Here is a 20,109-nt window from a genome sequence, read left to right on the forward strand (position 1 = left end):
GGGCAAGAGCAGCACAGCAGCGCTGTGCCATGGGTCTTGCACGGGCAATAGCAGAGGTTGGGCCTTCCAGGCACGAATCAGAGGTGTGGTACAAATCAGAGCAAACACCCTGGTGGAGCCTGCCTGAGAGAGACCAAAAGCAGGCAGCAGTCCCTTTCCCAAAGACCTTTCTGCTTCAGAAGTTGCTGTGAGTGGATCAGGTTAAGGAGCACGGGGCTGGCGGCTGCTGCTGCTGTGAGATGCACGACTGCTCCTCACATCAGCTCCAGGCTCCAGCACAGGGCTGAGACAGCACTCAGAGCTCACGTGCTGCCTCCCTGGCTCTCTTCACTCTGCTCACTAAAAATAGAAAATAGGGTTTTTTTTCTGAAATGTCATCAGGAAGCTCCATCCAGGACCCAGCCACACAGAGCTCCTGCCTGGGTGCCACTCTGCATCCCAGCACGGTCTGCCCACCAATGGATATTTTCTTGGGATGCAAATGCTCCTTCTACTGCTCCAAGGATTTGGAGACAAGGTAGCTGTGCCCTCTCTTGCTACCAAAGATGACAGGGAACAGCCCAAGGTCTCGCTGTTAATCTCTCTGACACCATGCTGCCATCCCTTATGCAGGAATCCCTGCCCACGGTGGCTCCCAGCCCTGATGGGAACAGTCTGGAGAAGGCTGCCTGGCCTGAGATGCTCCAGCAGTTTTACAATGAGCATGGGAATGGCCGATGGTTCTGTTGGATTTGATTGTGGGGGTGTGTCCTGGGTGTTGGAGGACAATGAAACACCCTGGGACACAGACAGAATGGAGGGAGGGGATGCAGTGCTAAGAAGATTGCAAGTTGCTGTAAGATGCAGTCAGTGCATGTCATCAGGGCATGTGGAAACTCTCCAGATATAAATCGTTGCTCTAAAGGGCCTGACCTTAACTGCAGCATCTCCCTGATCCCCCTCCAGAGGTTTTCCATCTATATAAAAAATAGCCACCACTGCGCTGCAACTCTCCAAATTCTCTCAGGCTTCTGGTTGCAGCCTCAGAGCCCAACCACCAGCCAAGCTCTCCAGCAAGTTCAGTGAATGTTCATTAATCTTTCCTGGCTTAGGCACCCCGTGGGCTCAGTAAAGCTCCAAGCCAGAAAAGTTGCAGGCTTGTCAGAGCCGTGGGCTGCAGGCAGGCGACGCGCCAAGAGCTTGTCCTGCGCCCACCACAGTTACTTTCCTGCAGGGGGCTGGATGCTGTGGGTGCATCTGAGGGCTCCAGCGTCTGGAAGAGGTTGGTTAAATAATTTCCAGCATGGAGCAGGCTGATAATCCTCCATCAGCAGCACCTACAGACACTCTATGGCTCTGGGAAGAAGATGAGGGTTGTGGGGACAGGGACCCCCCAGGTCCCTTCCTGCTCAGAGGATGAAACGCTGCCATCGCTGCTTGGCTTTCTTTTCCTGTCACCCCATGGGCTAGCTCCAGGGAGATGAAAGGCTGCACAGGGACAGCTCATAGCAAGGGAAACAGAGGCCCAAACCCCTCCAGCTGAAGCAATCCCCTCCTAGAGACTGCAGAAGCCCAGAGGTGGAAAAGCACATCAGCGAGCACAGAAACCATCAGGGGAAAAGAGTGTTAAGGAAAGCCCAAACATCTCTGCCACTGTCAAATGCAACAGCAGGCTTTCATGACCTAATTTAGCTCTTTCCCTCTGTAAAGGACTATTTGGGAAATTCTTTGTGCTTGTCTCCCTGTTGACAGCCAGCTCCATGGATCCTCTCTGCCCGCAGGTGCTTGTCCTGCCCCGTCCCACCCTCCCACACAGCAGGTACCCAGCGTCTCCCACCTTTTGCAACGGATGTCCAAGGGGAGGCAAAAGTGCTGGAAGGTTTTCTTTTTGTAATTGCAGGAGCTCTGCAGACATGTTATATTCTTGCATATTTCCCCCTCTTTTTTTTTTAAATTTATTGCTACATCAGCTGTTAAAAAAAAAAAAGCAACCAAAAAGGCAGAAAGAAGCAAGGGAGGGAAGCAAGGGAGGGAGCTGCCACAAGCTGAGCGCCTTTTGGGATGACTCACTGCAGTACTGAAATGGCTGCTGGCTTCAGACTCACCCTGCTTCTGCTAGCTGCTTCCAGACTGCAGAAGAGACCACGGCAAGAGGCTTCACCCCCACCCCACCCCCCGCCGTCCCTACGTGGAGGATTTGCTGTGTGGTTATTGACATAATTCCCCCCCGGGCTTCGGTGGGGGCAGCCTTCCTCAAGAGAGGGAGATGGGGGTGACATGAAAGGAAGGGATGGAGAGGCGTTTCCAGCTGACCTGATTTTCTGATTTCCCCCTCTCCACATCACTGCTGGCTAGCTCAGGAAGGGTGGCAGTGCTGGCCCCTGCTGCGGGGAGCTGTGACCTCCAAGCGTGGCTGCAAACCTGGCTGCTCCAAGTATGGGCCCTTGCTCCTCAGTTTGTTGGGAAAGAGCCTTAAAATGGGACTCTCTCTTTCCTGCCATGGCTTGCCAGTGTCAGTGAGAAGTCAGGCCAAGAAGCTCTGGTCAGCTAATGGGAGAGTCAGGCTTGTCACATCTGAATTCATGCAGCCAATGGAAAATTCACCTCGACTACCACTGGTGCTGCAGCCAAGTCCCCTCTGAAGGATGCTGTGCTGCCAGCACAAGCCTGTGCATGGCTGGTGCAGCCCAGAAGGTGAACTTCACTTTCCTGCAGCTGCTTCCAGATGCAGCTTTGAGCTGCAATAGTGGGCATGGAGGTGTCTCCACTTTGTGCCTTCCCAGCCCCTTCCCAGAGTGCTCCTCTGGCCTGTGATGTTACAGGGAGAGCCCTGGCAGCTCCGTGCCTCTCTTCCCACTCATACCTCAGCTTCCCCCCACAGCCCAGGAGACACTGAGCAAACCTTCCAGTGCTGAGAGCTGCTTTTTTGGGGAAACAGGGCTCAGCTCTCTGCTGTGGCAGTGCAGAAATGAAGCTCTGGTGCAGAGACAGTGCCAGATGGACTGAATACCCTCACAGCATGGGGCTGACTGAGAAATATATTCAGAAGGGAAATGAAAATTCACCCTGATCATTATATGTCAGTGACAGGCAGAGAAAACCCCATGTAGGAGCCAGCCCTCCTCCACAGTGTGTGCTGCACCCCACTGGGGCCCAGCAGCCGCCATGAGCTGAGCTTGTGCATGCCCAGAGCAGATGAAGCTGGGCATGTTTGTCTTGCAGCTCCCAGGGATGCTCAGCCACCCCTAACTGCCATAAAAATAAACGCTTTTTGCTTTATAGCACAGAGCAGAGGAATTTCCCCCAGTTGTTGGTTGGTTTTGCTCCTCCTTTTTTCTCTTTTCTTTTCAAAGTCATCCCTTCCCCCTCCCTCCTTCCCATGTAAACAAGCCCCCAGCACACAGGCAGTCTGACACATCACACACATGGAGCCACACTGATGACCCTGCAGCAGCGAGCAGGCGGCTGGCAGCACACGCGGTGCGGGGAGGCTGGCATGCAGGCAGGGGGAAGGATGCTCGCCACCAAAGAGAGCTCTCAGCCACCCACCAGCAAGCCCAGAGAAGGGTGAGCACCCATGGGCTCAAGCTCCTTGCCAGGAATCAGCAAGCTGAGGGATCCAATGTGGAGGATGGTGCAAGGTCTTGCCCTCTGTGAGCTGCTTGTCTGACACAGCAGCTCCATGCCAGCTGAGGGAGTGATGAACCATCTCTGCACAGACATGCAGCCTTGGCCAGCATCCCAGGAAGGTCTGCCATCCTCTCTTTCCCATTGCTGCTCCAGCAGCTGACTTCTGGGGGAGTTGGTATGCTTGCAGCAGGACCTGGGCTGTGCGGGGATGGTGGCAGCGGCATCGTGCTGAGCTAGCGCGTGCCATGCCCAGGACTTGCCACCTTCACCCACCTCCCAATGAGCCTTTAAAGAGACAACAGGGAGCTCAACAAGCCAGGGACGCTTCCCTGGTTACCTACACCCCCCCTTCTCACAGCAGAAGATGGAGCTGGATCACATGGAGGGTAACTGCAAGAGCAGAGGAGGATCATCTGCCCAGGGCAGGACAGCACCACTGCTGGGACCTTGCTCGTCCTGAACGCCGCACCCCACGGGACACACGCTGCACCCCACGGGACATGCTGCACCCCACAGAGGGCAGTGCTTCCACTTGGGCAATTTTGGGAAGAGCTGGGATAGAGCAGAGCTGAGTGAGACCACAGCTCCACCGAGAGTGCTGTCCCCTGGGCTGTCCCGGCTGCGGAGGACACATCCAGCAGGTAAGGCTGTCCGAGCAGGCGTTCCCACCGCCTGCTCCGATATCGCATCCCGCTGCCAGCCCTTGCTCTGACTTTACAGGGCAAACCACCTGCCTGGCACTGGAGCTGTACCGACCCGCCAACCGATTTTGTCCAAATCGGATCCCTTGTCTTGTGGTCCCAGTGGGCTTTTCCCGGGGCTCGGAGTGGGCTTCCCTGGAGCTCGGGGAGGACTCCCCGCTGGGCGTCCCTCCCTGGGCATCCCCGGGCATCCCCAGACCCGAGCACAGCCCTCAGGGAACGCCCCGGAGGAACTCGGGGGGGAATCGTGCTGCTCCGGCCCCATCGTGCCGCCGAGGCGCCAGTGGCAAAGGCGGCCGGGAACCGGGGATCTGGAACTGGGAAGCAGGGACCGGCCTCGCCTCCCCGCTCCCGCCCCGCGGCTCTGGGTGGGCCGGAGGGCGGCACCCCCAGAAGGGGGGGCAGCGGGCGGAACCCCCTTCGCCTCTGGCCCCTCGGAGCTTCTGCCGCCGCCAGCCTCGTAGGGCTCCGCGGCTCCGCGCCGGGCGCGCAAGCTGCGGCGGGGGCGGCGCCGACGCAGGTGAGCTGTGGCGCGGGGCCGGGCTCCGGTACCCCGAGTGCGGCAGGCACCGGCACCGCGGGGACCCGGAGCGCTGGCACCCCAGGGAGGGGCGCGGAGCCGGGGCACCTGCATCCCCGGGTGCTGCAGGCACCGGCATCGTGGGCACTCGAGGCACCGGCGTTTCGGGTCGCGTGAGATCAGCAGCCAGGGGGAAAGTAGGCGTCCCGGGAAGCCGGGGTGCCAGCGACCCCGGGCATTTCAGGGCTCAGCACCCTGGGCCGCGGCAGGCACCGGGGCCACCGGCATTCCGGGGTGAGAGGGCAACCAGAGCAGCGGCATGCGGGGGTGAGGATGGATGCGGGCAGCGGCACACCGGGATGAGCGGGAAGCGAGACACCGATATCCTGGGATGAGCGGGGAGCCGCCGTGCCAGCACCCACATCCCGGGATGAGCCTGGGACTCGGGCCACAGGGATGCCCCTATGCATTCCTCCGCAGGTGGGTGTAGGACGGTTCCTCTCCCTGCAGCCTTCCTTCCCCGGAGGCTGCATCGCCTCCTCCCCAGGGAACGGGGAAGGGTGCGGGGGTCCCTTCAGGAGAGCCGCGCACACGCTGCCTGGGGTCTGGGAGCAGGGACTGGCACAAGACATCTGCAGCAGGCACTGGGCTACCCGCCGGCAGCAGAATGCCGAGCTGCTGGTAATCCCTACTCCTGCCTTCCGGAGCGAGCTGGGAGTTCCCCCCCGTCATCCACATCCCCAGCCCTGGGCATTTGGGTGGCCTCGGCGTACAGCTGCAGTTTGTGCTCTGCCTGTGGCAGCAGCCAGCAGTGGCAATCTCCCCTCCACCCTCCCCCCTGCCCGTCTGCCAACCCCCCGCTAATGGAAGGGCTTGGTCCTGAGCATCTTCAGGTCGATGGGGACAGGGACGCTCAACAATGGGGACAAGGCTGTGCAGAGGCACTTTTGGATGACTAGAAAGCAGGTGTCTCCCCAGTCCTGCCCCGGGACACCATCCTGCAGGTCTGCCAGCCCCACTGCCCCACCCAGGAACCCAAGCTTTTCCCCATCCCCATGAGCATCCAATACAGGACTTCTCCAGAGGTTTGCAGCCGCGAGCCCTGCACCCCTGGGACGTGCAGAGTGGCAAGCCGGGGATGACAGGGCATTCGGGACTAAGCTACAGGCAAGGAATAAGGGTTTCCTCCTCCTCTACGTGTTTCTAATGGCTCCTTTGAGACAAGCCACACGACTCCCTGCTGGGAAGCCTCGCTGAGCTGTAAGTACAGGGCTTTTTATTGGGGCTATTAATTTAAATCCATTGTACCTGGCTGGGAAAGCCTGTGTGCAATACTCCCTGCACTTGCTGCATCCTCACTTGAATGTCTATTAGCATCTTCCTTCCCACTCCCTTGAGTCCCCTCTGCCTGTTAGAATAAACATACGTAACTTCCATCCGAAAGCCTTTGTTAGATAAACCCCAACTCTGTAAAGTCAAACTCTTGCAGCATTTCTTACAGATACCCTTGAGCTGCTTTTATGGTTTTATTTTACTGCCATGAATGCCTACATAGGAGATTTCTTTCTTTCTTTCTTTCTCCACAAGATGCATATTCATGTGGATGCCCAACACCCAGCTCACACTGGGCTTGTGTAATTCTGATGGATGTCTCCTTAAAATAGCTTACAGTGTATTCCACAATTTATCAGAAAAGAGGCTGGCTTTCTCTCCTCCCTTCTCCCAGCAATTAATGGAAATGTTGAGTTAACTGAAGGAAAATTTGGCAAAGGCATATTGTCTCAGGCAGAGACATTGGTGTTCTCTAGCTGTTGTGTTTTGAATTAAAAACCCCTCCCAACCATCCCAGAACAAGCTGCTGTTTCCCACCAGATCCCTCTGCAAATGCCAGGTGGGTTCATGCTTTGATGGTCCAGTGGGCAGATCACACCAGATCTCACTTCAAACACCAGCTTCATTCTGAAGCTGAGTTCAGCTGGTCATAAAACCAGGAGGCAAAAGAGTTGTAAAACTATTAATTGTTGCTTTAGATCCCTGGATGAAAGCTGTATGTGGGCAGAAATCATTTGCTCTGTTCAGAAACCAACATCAGAACAGAGCACCTCAGACAGTTTGTGACCCTTTTGGGGAGGGAAGGAGGGATTTCCTTTGGGTACAAATATTTGCAAGGACCTGACACCCCTTTTTTTGTCTGAGCTGGAAGACAGGTGGGAGCCAGCTCCCTCCTGGCTTCATGCCCCATCCCAGCCCCCAAACCATCATGTCTTTGGTGTCTGTGACATTTGGCCTGGTCTTCTGGAGTGGAGAGAAGCTGAGGATGGGTGTGGAATAAGCTGGATCCCACAAACCCACCCCCACAGCCCCTGTGTGTGTTGGTAGCCTGAATGCATGAACATCCTTCTGGAAGGAACCTGGATTAGTCATACCAACCCCACAGATGGGCTGTGTGATGTCTTCTCTGGAAAAGCTAATCTGTCACAGAAATTCCAATTTATCCCTGAAAAGGAGTGTTTACCCCCCCTTTCCCTCCCTTGCTTTTGTCTTAAGCACTGAAAAACATGATCCTTCCTTTTTTTCCCCTCCCCTTTGAAAGGCAAGACAATGATTCCATCAAGCTCTGAGGCTTATCACAAGGCTGTTGCCTCCTCCAGACATGGTGTAAGGGGAAGCACTGTCTCTGTAGTGCAAAGCCTGTGTCTTTAAGGAGCCCTGGCTGGGAGATGCAGTGGAGTTAGCAGATGCCTTTGCCAGGCTATTTCACATGAATCCAGCATTTGCTGCACCTATAGTCCTGCTCAGCACAGAAAGAGACCTTTGGGGCTTGCTTTTAACCATGACCTGGGTACCTGTTCCTCTCCAGCTCTGCCCTTACCATTTCACATTTACATGTGACCAGTTCACATTTAGCTGTGAAAATGTCCCCCAGGTCCCTCCCAGTCAGACAAACCTTTTACATCATATTTCTCAGACACTGGCAAACACACTGAGCCCTTCCTGGGCTTTGGGTTTTCCCCCATAAACCCCATGAGATGAGTGACACAGGGCTGGGGTGCAAGGGGGGCTGGGATTCTCCTGGGCAGGGTGGGGACCTGCCTCCTGTCAATGATCTGGCTTGGCCCTTGGTGGCTGCTGTTGGACAGGACTGTCCTGGTGTGGTGGCACCTCAGCATCACCATGAAGACTGTGGTTGTCTTTTCCCTCAGCTTCTGCTGCCTGGCTGCAGCCTCTGTCCCTGGTCACCTAAAAGTTTGAAAACCTCAGTGGGTGACACAAGACACAAAATGGGAGAGATTTTTCTAATAAGCTGCTGGCTGATTAAAACCAGGGAGGGAAGCCTTTAGGATGGGAGACAGGCCAGTCTGGAGGTCACTGGCCACTGCAGCAAAAGCATCAGTGGCTGCAGAAATCATGTTGGAACCCTGAAAGTGTAAGCAGAACTCAGGAGCGAGTCATCCCTAACAGAGGGATTTTCCCAAAGCTGCTAATGTGCAGGGGGAAAAGGTAAATCCTCCATCAGGAGAGCAAATGCAGTGTCCCTCCTGAGGACACCCAACACCCCCACGGCAGGAGTGTGTGTGGGGGGATTGTGTGGGTGCAGGACTGCTCCACATAGCATGATGAATAAAGTAGGTGGGGAAGTCTGATTTCAAGGTGACTTAGGAAGACCTCCAACCTTTCTAGCTGTCTTTTCATCCTCAGCTTCTGTTCAAGACATTGGAAGGACGTGGGAATGCTGTTCTTTGTTCCCTGATGGAACTGCTGCTCATTAAAAATGGAATTTCTAGTGGATGGAAAAGCCCAGCTCCCTGAGATTGAAATTCCCCAAACCCAATAGAGACAAAAACTCTGTTTTCTATTTCCCTACCAAGATGGAGGTTTTTAATTCAGTCATTGATGATTCTGAACCATGGTTTTTTAATGCTTTAATGTTAATAAAAGTAACCTGAATCCTTTACACAGCAGAACACACACGAAGAAACAAAGCAGACAGATGAGTTGTTTTGACACTTCTCCCACCAAAATTCACTCTAAAACAGACACCTTCTGTGAAAACACTTTGATTTTGGCAAAACTGCCTTTGTTGCTGGGAACACTGCACCTTCTAAAGACTTTTTGACCAGGTCTAATTAGCAGCCTTTTGCAGAATCACTGCGATGGTGATTCAGTGAGATTCCCCCCGCCCCCCCCCCGCCCCCCCCCATGGGATAGGCTCTTTGGGGAACAAATCCTCTCTTCAGTGACTAATTACCTATCTGAACAAGGAAAGCCTTGTGGATGAGGGGCTGGAGGTGCAGTAAACTGCCTTTCTCAGGTCATTAGCAAAGGGAGGAACTTTGAGAGGTGAAAAAAGGCAAGGAAAAGTTGCAAAATCATCACAAATCATCAGCTTGCTTTTTTTTCCCTTCCACATCGCTGAAGAACAGCTGCCCAAAGCTGCTTCTCTACCCTCCCCTCTCCTTTTTCAAGAATCTCACTGTTCTAAATGCAAACATCCCTCCTCTCTCACCCCTTCTCGCTCCCCAGGGTGCTTCGTGTGCCCTCTCACCCAGGAGCACCCAGAGCGGAGGAGCCATGCCTCCCCTCCAGCCCTGCCGTGTCTCATCCACAGGTGGAACCAGCTCCTGCTCTGCTGATCATGGTCAACAAGACCTTAACTTACTGGGGTCCCAGCTTCGAGGAGGATGTGATCAACATCAACGTGGGGGGTCTGAGAAGGCGGCTCAGCTCCAGCGCCCTCTCCAAGTTCCCCGACACGCGCCTGGGACGCCTGCTCTCCTGCGACTCCGAGGAGTCCATCCTGCAGCTCTGCGATGACTACGACGTGAGCGCCAGGGAGTTCTACTTCGACCGGAACCCAGGCTTCTTCCTCTACGTGCTCCACTTCTACCAGACAGGCAAGCTGCACGTCATGGAGGAGCTCTGCGTCTTCTCCTTCTGCCAGGAGATCGAGTACTGGGGCATCAATGAGTTCTTCCTGGACTCCTGCTGCAGCTACCGCTACCACGAGCGCAAACTGGAGAGCTGGCATCACAACTGGGACGAGGAGAGCGAGGTCAGCAGTGTGGACACGTCCCCTGATGAAATCTCCGACATCAACCACGACCTGCTGCGCTACAGCACGCTGCGCTGCGGCAACCTGCGCAAGCGCCTCTGGCTCACCATGGAGAACCCCGGCTACTCCATCCCCAGCAAGCTCTTCAGCTTCGTGTCCATCAGCGTGGTGCTGGTCTCCATCGCCACCATGTGCATCCACAGCATGCCCGAGTACCAGCAGGTGGATGAGAACGGCAACGTGCTCGATGAACCCATCCTGCACAAGCTGGAGTATTTCTGCATCTCCTGGTTCACCTTCGAAGTGTCTTCCCGTCTCCTGCTTTCCCCCAACCCCAGGAAGTTCTTCAAGCACCCACTGAACCTGATTGACATTGTCTCGGTGTTGCCCTTCTACTTCACCCTCGTGGTGGACTTGACCATGGGTAGTGACTCAGAGCTGGGCAACCTGGGCAAGGTCGTGCAGGTGTTTCGGCTCATGAGGATATTCCGGGTGCTGAAGCTGGCTCGGCACTCCACTGGACTGAGGTCTCTGGGGGCCACCTTGAAGGTAAACTGCCTCTCTGTCTCCTTTTCTCCTCTCAGTCTCTGGGTGGGAAGAACACCTCTGACATGGCTGGGGAATGTGGACATTCCCATTCTCAGTGAGCTGCCAGCTCTGAATGATGTCTGGCAGGCTTGCTTTGGGTGGTGGGCTGGGCTGGGGGGCTGTATGCCTGCTAAAGCAACCGAGTGTGAGGAGCACTTGCATGGCTCTTCTTTGCACACACACTCAGAGGAGACAGCAGTTCACCCTGTTTCTTGCAGACTTTGCTTCATGCAGAACTGGTGCTTCTAGGTGCTTCCACCCCTTTGCCAGCATGGTGTGCAAGTGGTGTAGCAACAGACTCAGCTGTGCATAGTTGGATGGTGATGTCCCACCAGAAGTGTATCAGAGTGCAGCTGGGTGGAAAGCACCCTGCTGAGCAGGGACTGGGCCAGTCAGCAGCTGCTGGGTGTGCCAGTACCAGTGTGTGTGGCTTGGAGCTGCTCCTGTCCCCAATCTGGAGAAGGGGGAACCTCCTAAGGGCGTGATGCCAGCTGGCCAGAGGCCAGTGCCCAAACCGTGGTGTTTTCCCATCTAGGGAGATGTAGAGATCCTGGTCAAGCTGAGCTGACACTTGGATGCTCCAGGACATGATGAGGTTTGAGCTGGCACATGGTTAGCAATAGGTAGAGCAGAGCAGCAACAGAAAATCAAAGGGTCTGGGACAAAGAGCCCAAGGCAGGCTCCATGCCCTTAGCAGAGCCTGAGTGGCCACCAGCTGCAGGGCTGAGGAGAAGTGGCCCCAGGACCATGAAGTCCTCAGGAGGAAGAGATGGATGAGAATAAGCTGAGACAGTGAAGGACCGGGATCCATCCTGAGGGGTGATACTCCTGCAGCTTTGGTAAGAGGATGTCCTCATCCTCCATAGTGTGCCCTAAGGCTGTGTTGCTCCAGACTCTCTCTGCAGCACCCCCAGCTTCTGTGGACAGGCCAAGAGCAGTTGTGATAAGTGTCAAAGCAAGAAGCGGTCATGAATCCTCACCAAGCTGATGCTGCAGCCCAAGCCTCCATTGCTGCATCTCAGCTGTGCATTGTGGACCTGCCATAGTGCCCTGCATGGGTGTCTGTCCTCCCTCCTCTCTCCCCTCTGTGCTGAGTGCCATGTGCCCAAAGCTGGGGAGGGTGAAACTGTCCCCTCACCTCCTTTGCTCACAGAGAAAATCCAGCCTGATGTGGAGGCCAGCTAAGCTCAGCCTTTCTCTCTGATTTTTGGTGACCACATCATGAGAAAACTGAAAAGCCAAACCTCAAGCCTGCCAGGACACAAAGTGACAGTCAGTGCCCCATCACACATGGACCTCACGCTGGGCATGAGGGAATGGTCCCCATGGCAAACCTCACCTCATGGGAGGGACTGCCTCTTGTCCCCACATTTAAACCAGCAGACAGGTTTTCCAAGCATTGCTCACACACATCTCCTTGTGCTTTTCTCCCCTTCAAACAAATGTGTGCCAAAGAAACAGCCAAGGAAAGCAATCTTCATCTCAGAGCTTGGGATTCCACCCCAGGGACACCGTCCTCCCATTCAGTGCTTGGCAGGGGCCAGAACTGCAGCTCCTGGTGCTGCTCTCACCAAAGGGCCATGACAAGGGTGAAGCGGGCTCAGATGCTGCTGAGGACATCCTATTAGTCATGGCAGAGCCAGCAAGGGATGTCCTGGTGTCAGCAGGACTTGATTGCCAGGGTTGGACCTATTCCCATGGGTGAGCCATAGAGAAAAACAGCCCTTGAGGGAGTGAATGGGGATGGGCAGAAGGAAAGGTTTTCTGCCAACTGCTGCTGTGAAGCAGGACCAAGCCAACACTATGCCTGCAAAGCCCACAGAGCATAACTGGGGAAAAAACCCTCCTGGCATCCTCAAAGCCTGCTGAAAATAGCTTCCAGGGAGCATTGTTTGAAGTGAAGACACCTGAAACCCTACCTGCATCATACTTACTTGGGAATGCTCACCTTGAGAGAGCAATTAGGAAGTGACAGACCTGTGTATCACTGCTTGTGAAACTGAAACACAGCTGTCCATGTGAGAAGGCTTCCTGGACCTTGCCTGGGCTCCCTTTGAGTCTGAACAACACATTGCAGCAGAGCAGTGACTGACAGGTTCATTTGCATCTCATGAAGCAGCAGATGAGGTTCAGAGAGCCAGCAGCAGCCCAGCTCCAGCCTCTCTGAGCCACTGATTCACCCAGGGGGGTACTGGAAGGTGCTGCTTCCTGGGGACTCCAGAGCTGGCTGGAAATGAGGATGAGTGGAGACACAGACCTGATGCAGCAGCCTGGTCTTGGGATTTACTGAGCACAGAAACTAGAACCCCTTGTTAATCATGATTTACTTCCTGTTGCAGGAGCACAAGGCAGTGGCAGAGGAGTTAGAAGCTGTGGATGTCCGGGAAGCTGGAGTGAGGAATTGCTCCCTGCCACCAAAGTGTCAGCAGAGGGGTTTCTGCCATGTGTGCATCATAAACTCTGCCCAGTTCTCAGATGGCTTGAGGCCTGGTGCAGGGTCTAGTTGAGGACAGGCTGCCCACACACCCCTGTTTCTCCTCCCTGCCCTGGGTACCATCGTCCTGACTGCTGGTGCAGCTTCCTGGGTGTGGGGCTGGGGCTGGGCTTCCACTGGCAGTCAAGAGGTGCTAGGCACTGAGTAATTTAGGCATCTGCAGGGATCTTCAGGAGCTGCTGTTTGTCCCCTAAGGGGCCTAAATACACAAATAAGTTGGAAGAGACAGAGCTGCAGGTCCCCAGACAGCAGATGCACCATCCTTCTGTTGCCACCCTAGGCTGTCTCCTTACTGAGGCCCCACACTGGTAGCTCTGGCCAGGCTCAAACCAGGCTCTTCCACTACATTTGTCTTCTACTGTACTGGAGGAAAGGTGTACACCCAGTGTGAAAAGGAGCCCACACATGGCCCACGGCTGTCCCAAGGGCAGGCAGCCCTTCTGCCAGGTCAGGAGCCCACAAAGGCTGCTGCTGGGCTGGCTGTTTCCCTGGAGCCTTTTATTATGCAGTATCACCTCTCCCAAGGTTGTCTGCTTGCCAAAACTGCATCTCCACCTGAACCCCAGCTCTGCTGCATCCCACCCAAACCCCAGCTGCAGCTGCCTGCCCCTGGATCAATGAGCAAAGTACACTTTTTGAGGATAAATAGCTGCAGAGAGGTGACAGCCAGTGCCTGAGAATCAGCTGGCAGATTTTTGGAGCCTCCCCTGTGACTTAAGTCCTGACTCTGCTGGTGAATTAAATCAAGTTGCCTGATGTCCCCTCTCACCTTCCCCCTCCAACACATCCCCGGGCCATAATCAATACTCTTTAAACATGGATAAGGGTTTGGGGCTCTGCTGCTTCCCAGCTGGGACATATAAATGTGATGTTGAGAGCCAGGCAGGAACAAGGTTTTGGAGGCCAAGTGGTACATCCTTGAAACAGCTGTGAGCTGTTTGTCCTTCTGGAGGCGCTCCCTTGGAGATTCTGTAGGGCATTTGCAGCCACAGGCGATGGTGGAGGAGGAGATTATTTCCCCTGGCATTATCTGAGCAGCTTCTGCCAGCAGTCTAAGCAAAATCTTCTTGCTCCCTGCCATGAATCCACCTCCTTTATGTTTCATGTTGACCATGGAATCTCTTTCCCCTATCTTCTGCTGTTTGCTTTGCTCAGATGTTTTGTGTAGTCACTATGAGGTCTCCAGTAATACATTCTCTGCCTGCTAGGAGACTAGAGGGGGAAAGCCACCATCAGAGCTCTTTCTGCAAGCTGCAGATCAATGTCAGAAACATCCAAGAGATTCATTTGTGACAATCCAAAAGCAAGGGGATTAGCCATGCTGTGAGGGTGGCAGTGGCTTTGGCACTGGTTGTGGTTACTTTGGCCCTGCCAGGGATGAGGAGGTCTGTGGTCCCCTCCCAGTCTGTGAGGCTTTAGGGGGAGGCTGTGGTGGGGGTCCCTATCTACACTCTCTGCAGGGCTCTTGTCTCAAACCTTGCCAGCTGCAGGGTGGGAGCTGGCTGCTAGCAAGACCAGCACTGACCCAGTTCTGACCCATGGCAGTTTGCCTGGTCCCAGCTTGTCTTCTGGCAGTCCCCTTCCTGGTGTCACCTGCTGCCTTATCCCCCAGATTCCCACTGCATTTTCCATCCCCCAGGCTCCTGGCACAGGTTTACACTTTGCTCAAAACCCAAGAATATCCAAAGCAATATTGCAACACCAATCATGGAATCATGGAATGGTTTGGGTTGGAAAGGACCCAAAAGGTAACCTCATTCCAAGCTCCCTGCCATGGGCAGGGACACCTTCCACTAGAGCAGCTTGTGCAAAGTTCCATCCAACCTGGCTTTGAACACTTCCAAGGATTGGACATCCACAACCTCTCTGGACAACTTGTAATGTCTTAGTTTGAGGCCAGAGAAATGATGGCTTCTTTGCAGAGTGTTGCACATATCTACCACCAGTCTGTCTCCCCGTGTCCCACATGTCCACATGGGAGGTTGGGTGTCCCATGGCCCCCTCTGGGACTCTTCAGGCTTGGGCTCATGGAGTCAGGGCGTGCAGCACCCTCTGGGGGATGGTTGCTAAGACCAGTTCATGCTGATGTTGGACGGATCCCTGGGCTAACCTGATGGCCAGGGCTGCTTGGTTTCATGGCAGCTGTGAGGTTCACTTCAAGTCTCCCATGGAGGAGCAGAAAAACCTGAAGGGAAATGTTGTTCTCTCAGAAACAGTTGTTTCTGCAAGAAAACTCTCTGCTACATGTGGACATGGGGTTAAATGAATGCTGGGACTGTAAATGGTGATGGGGTATAGGAGGGATCAGGTCCCTGGGGCTCTGGTTTTGGGGTCTCCAGCAGCTAGGGAGCCCAGAGCTGAGCCTACAGGAGAGACACACATCCTCCTGCCAGCACGTCACCACAGTCAAGGGAAGATACAAATCTCTCCACTTAGAGGCTACCTATTAGGTGGTTTCTGGGGACTTCTCAAGAGAAAAGGAAAATGTGTTGGAATATTGTTAGCTGGGACCAGGTCAGAGTGAGAGCTGGAGGCAGAGGATGAGCCTCTAGAAGCACAAGGTCCTCCTTTCTGCCTGGTACTGCCTCCTCCTCATGGGCTGGTGGAGGGCAGTGGGGTGGCTGTGGGTGCCAAGGCTGATTTCCCAGGGTGGGTCACTCATGCACCCTGCAACGGATCTCAGCCCAGCCCTGCAGCAGGACATCCCCTGGCAGAGGTGGAGAGAGGCAGCGAGCTCCTGACAGAGGTGTGAGGGCTGCACTCACGCCATGGCAATCCCAGTGGGATGGGTGGTGTGCTGCTGACCTCTGCTCTGCTTTGCCTTCCAGCACAGCTACCGGGAGGTGGGGATCCTGCTGCTCTACCTGGCTGTGGGGGTCTCTGTCTTCTCTGGCGTGGCCTACACTGCTGAGAAGGAGGAAGACGTCGGCTTTGACACCATCCCAGCGTGCTGGTGGTGGGGCACGGTCAGCATGACCACGGTGGGCTACGGTGATGTGGTGCCTGTCACCGTGGCGGGCAAGCTGGCCGCCTCAGGCTGCATCCTGGGGGGCATCCTGGTTGTGGCACTGCCCATCACCATCATCTTCAACAAGTTCTCCCACTTCTACCGCAAGCAGAAGGCGCTGGAGGCAGCTGTGAGGAACAGTGGGAAGAAAATCCCTGAGGATGTGGAGAGCACCTGCAGCCAGGACCGAGACTCAGAGGCTCTGAGCGAGACCTCCCTGGGCAGAGGCAGCCCTGACCGCCGCGGTCTGACCCCCAGTGCCCACCTCACACCCTGACCCCATGGCACACGTGGGACTCACGTTCTCACTGAGGGCACGGCTGTGACAACAGGACACGGTGGGGGAACCAGTCTCTCCCTATCTCACACAGCACCTGGCATCAATCCCTCAGTGAAGGACAGAAGGGTTTGGAGGAGATGCCCAGCGGGTGCCAGCTGCTGCCAGTCCCCAGGAAGCAGTGTCTGGGTCTTCCTGGACATGTCACAACCTTCACCCAGCCATGGTGGCCCTGCTCCTCTGTGGCTGCAAACAGAGGCTGTGGCACTGGATGCATCCTGGCAGAAAGGCAGTGAAACAAAAAGAAATGCAGGTGAACCCTGACAGGCCCTGCCCTGGCTGTGTGGAGAAGACTTTCCTCTGCTCTGAGGTTCTGTGCTGTCCAGGATGAGATTGAATAGCTGGAAGGTGAGGCAGCCCCTGACCAGGCTGGTTGCCTTTGCAGGTTCTGTGCCAGGTTGGTATCAACTCCAGCCCCAACCTCATCCTACCCACAGCTGGAAATGGCCTCCAAAGGCTCAGCTGTCCTGACAGCTGCTGGGGGAAAGGGGGTTGGAAATTAATCTGTATGAGAGAGGAGGTGGTGTCCAGCTCAGGGTGAGTCCCACTGTCCCCAGCCCCTGCAGTGGGATCAACTGGAACTCGCCTTCCACTGCAGCTGGATTTTAACTGGTCTCCCGCACTGGCACTACCTAGAGCCCCCAGGGATCTGGAGCTGTGCCGGTAGCTTGCACAACTGGGAGCACTGTCTGTGAAGTGGGAACATCAGGCTGGGATGATCAGGCTAAGGAATACTGTCCTCTGAGGAAGGAGCAGCAAGGGGGGATGAGGCTTGGGGAGGCCTCGGGGCCACCCTCGGGGGGCTCTTCCCCAAAGCCCTTTGCCCCATGGGGCATTTGAGAGCAGCTGCTCTCTGTTCCTGCTGGCACCCAGCCTCCAGGGCAGAGAGGGGACAGAGTCCCTGCAAAGGGCCACCAGGGAGCAGACTTGGAGGGACAATTCTAGGCATGGGGAAGCTGTCTCTGCCATTACTGTATGTTGCTATTCTCACTGTAGGAACAGCTGCCAGGCAGGGGCTGTGGCAGCTCTCTGTGGGGTAGAGGAGATGACCAAAACCAGCTGGGTTTGAGCTGCTCCTCATCACAACTTCCACAACTGCTGTCTCGTCCCTCCTTGCCTCGGAGCCAGGCTGTCAGGGGGTGTGGGGGGTGTTGTGTGACACTGCCCCAGGCATCCACTCTGTGCCTGCAGGGAGCTGAGCTCCCTCGGTACCAATGCACCCCTCTTCCCTTTGCAGGGAGGGAGCACCCCCATGTCCTCAGAACAGCTGGGGCAAGAGGATCTCGCACTACTCATCACCACCACCTCTGGGTGCCTCAGAGCTGTGGGCAGGGAGGTGTGCCCAGAGCCCCCAGCCCCTTTCCTGCCTGGATTCCCCACCCAGCTGAGCATGTTCAGGGCTGCTTCCAGCACAGCATTAACTCCCTGCAGAGTCTTACCTTGTCCTCCCCCATTCTCTGTGGCAGCTGTGCAGCTCCTTCATGCACAGAGGAATACACTCAGCAAAGCATAGTCCAAGCAGGAGAAATGCACCCCCTGCAATCACTGAATCAGCTCAAAAATCTGTTGCTGGCTGCAGGATGGCTTCAGGCCTTGGTGTTTGCCACCAGCTGTCCTGGATGGCTTTCAGCACAGCTGCAGCTGCCACTGCTGGCTCTGCCTGTGGTGATCCTGAGGAAGACAAGACAGGTCCAGCCTTTCTGAAGCCCAGTGGGACTCGGGGAGAGGTCCCCAAGGAACAGTGCTGTGGGATTTGGGGGGGAGGTGGGTGTGTGCTCATGCTTCTGGCATGATCAAGTCTTCCAGTACTGATAGTTTGTGCTTGGCTCCGCGCTCAGGCTCACTGTGAGCTGGGAGCAGCGAGCTCCATCCCCTGCTCCGACCAGTGCCCGCCGCGCTGTTACTTGAACGAAAGGGAGGAGTTCCCCCTTCTGTCCATACATATTCCAGTAGCAAGATGTATTCAAATGTGAAGCCTGAATTACGTGTACTAATTAAAAGGCATTATGCAAATACCTACCAGAGCATGTAAATTAGTTTTCTATCTATGCATGGGATGCATACTGTATATTTTATTAAAGACTGAAGTGAACGGCTCCGGAGGCTGCTCTTGTGTTCTCGGGCTCCTGCGGTGCTTCAGCTGAGGTGGGGCTGGGTCAGGGGTGTATAAGCAGCCCCCGGGGAACAGGAGCAGCTGGACTGCTCCTGGAGTAACTGCAGGTCATAGAATTGAATTGTTTGGGTTGGAAAAGGCCAGTAAGATCATCGAGTCCAACCATTAACTCAGCACTTCCAGGTCACTACTAAACCACGTCCCTCAGCGCCGCAGCTATGAGGCTTTTAAATCCCTCCAGGGATGGGGACTCCACCACTGCCCTGAGCAGCCTCTTCCAGGGCTTGACAACCATTTTGGGGTAGAAATATTTCCTAGTGTTCAACCCAAATCTCTCCAGTGCAACTTGAAGCCATTTCTTCTCATCCTATTCCTTGTTACTTGGGAAAAGAGACCAACCCTCACCTGGCTCCAGCCTCCTTTCCGGGAGCTGTAGAGAGCCAAGTTTAGTCTCCTCCCAGGGAGGAGATATCCCACCAGTGTCCAGCTACTTCAAGAAGCAGGGGGTGCTCTTTGGGAGCCAACTGCGTTGTGTTTCATGGGGTGCTTTGTGCTCTGATGCTGCTTGGGCTTTATCTTGAGAGGCTGAACTAGCTCCTCGTGCTGGAAATGGCTTCTCTGATGCTGTGCAAAGAGGAGGTGTCTCTGGGCTGCTGGTCTGCAGGGGCTGGCTCAGGAGGGGAAGCTTTCCTGCTGCTCTGCCTGTGTCAAGTGCATTCTTCTTCTGGATGTGACAGGAGGGTAGGGTTAAAAATAGAGTTCCATCTTTATTCCTCTTATTGAAGACTTTTTCCATTTCAAGAATTGAAATCCACCTGCTGCTAATCTTCCCCAAAATCTCCCCTAACTTGGGGGTGAAAAGCAAGGCAGACCCCGCTGTGGAGGGGCTGGTGTGACAGAGCTCCAGGCTTGGGTTTGGAAAGCCACGAAAGACACTTTCCCTTTTTAGCCTCCTGCTCTCTGTGAAGGCATTAGGATTTGCGTGGCCATGAGTAACTGCACCAGGCAAATCCTCCCACTGCTGTGCAGGCAGAGCTAGCAGAGTTTGTGTTCTGCAGAGCAGGGAAGAGCTGGGTGCAGGAAGGTGCCCAGCACCAGAGGAGTGGGTGAGGACAGCCCACGTGCGCATTAGCAAGGCACTGCTGCACACAAGGGGCTGCCAGGACTGGGCTGACTATTGCTAAGGCAAGGAGGAAATTCCTCTCCTCTGCTAATCCCTACTCAGTTTTCCTGAGGGTGACTGCGTTGCCATTTGGTAGGGTGGGGAAATCAATTGAACACTTTATCAGGTTCTATTTCCACAAGAAGCTGCTCTCCACGCTCACAGAATGATCGATGAAAGAGCAACTCTTTTGCCTCCAGAAAACGGTGATTCAGGAGTGACCTTATTAAGCTGTTTCATGCAGCTGAGAGTTAGACAACTCTGCTCAGAGACAAAGTAAATTTCATTAGTTCTGTTTAAAACCTGTTTCCCTTTGGCACCTTTCAGATGCATGACTACCCTGAGCCCGTGCACTCGGCTGGTGACTGGAAAACTGGTAGGTTTGAAAGGGCTTGCACTGCAGGAAGGGAAGACTCCTTGCTGGCAGTGTTTCTGGGATCTCTCCTGCTCATGGGCTCCTACAGCCCTGCTGATCTCAGCAGAGTTCAGGGATCAGACAGCAGAGCTGACTGCTTGAGCATGTGT

General features: G+C 54.9%; 1 protein-coding gene across 5 annotated transcripts; it reads left to right on the forward strand.

Moving 5' to 3' along the window:
• Positions 1-3,428: 3,428 nt before the first annotated feature.
• On the forward strand, positions 3,429-18,405 carry LOC137446973 (potassium voltage-gated channel subfamily S member 1-like). 5 transcript variants are annotated; one of them, XM_068150099.1, is made up of 4 exons: positions 3,429-3,546; positions 3,968-4,250; positions 9,440-10,432; positions 15,794-18,405. In XM_068150099.1, exons 3-4 carry the CDS (start codon positions 9,467-9,469, stop codon positions 16,247-16,249), a joined length of 1,422 nt encoding a protein of 473 aa, XP_068006200.1. In that variant the 5' UTR covers positions 3,429-3,546; positions 3,968-4,250; positions 9,440-9,466; the 3' UTR covers positions 16,250-18,405. The 5 variants fall into 5 exon arrangements, with proteins under 5 accessions (XP_068006200.1, XP_068006199.1, XP_068006197.1 ...); XM_068150098.1 differs by lacking the exon at positions 3,429-3,546 and having other exon boundaries at positions 3,585-4,250; XM_068150096.1 differs by lacking the exons at positions 3,429-3,546; positions 3,968-4,250 and adding an exon at positions 4,875-5,310.
• The last annotated feature ends 1,704 nt before the right edge of the window (positions 18,406-20,109 follow it).

This window comes from Melanerpes formicivorus, unplaced genomic scaffold (assembly GCF_026170545.1).
Source record: "Melanerpes formicivorus ecotype bairdi unplaced genomic scaffold, bMelFor1.0.p_v2 SCAF_19, whole genome shotgun sequence".
NCBI lineage: Eukaryota > Metazoa > Chordata > Aves > Piciformes > Picidae > Melanerpes > Melanerpes formicivorus.

Bases quoted from the DNA above. Each gene is read 5' to 3' on its own strand.
- LOC137446973 (XM_068150095.1), top strand. From the start codon at position 9,314: ATGCAAACATCCCTCCTCTCTCACCCCTTCTCGCTCCCCAGGGTGCTT. The intron at 10,433-15,793 runs GTAAACTGCCTC...TTTGCCTTCCAG, and splicing joins CTCTGGGGGCCACCTTGAAG to CACAGCTACCGGGAGGTGGG.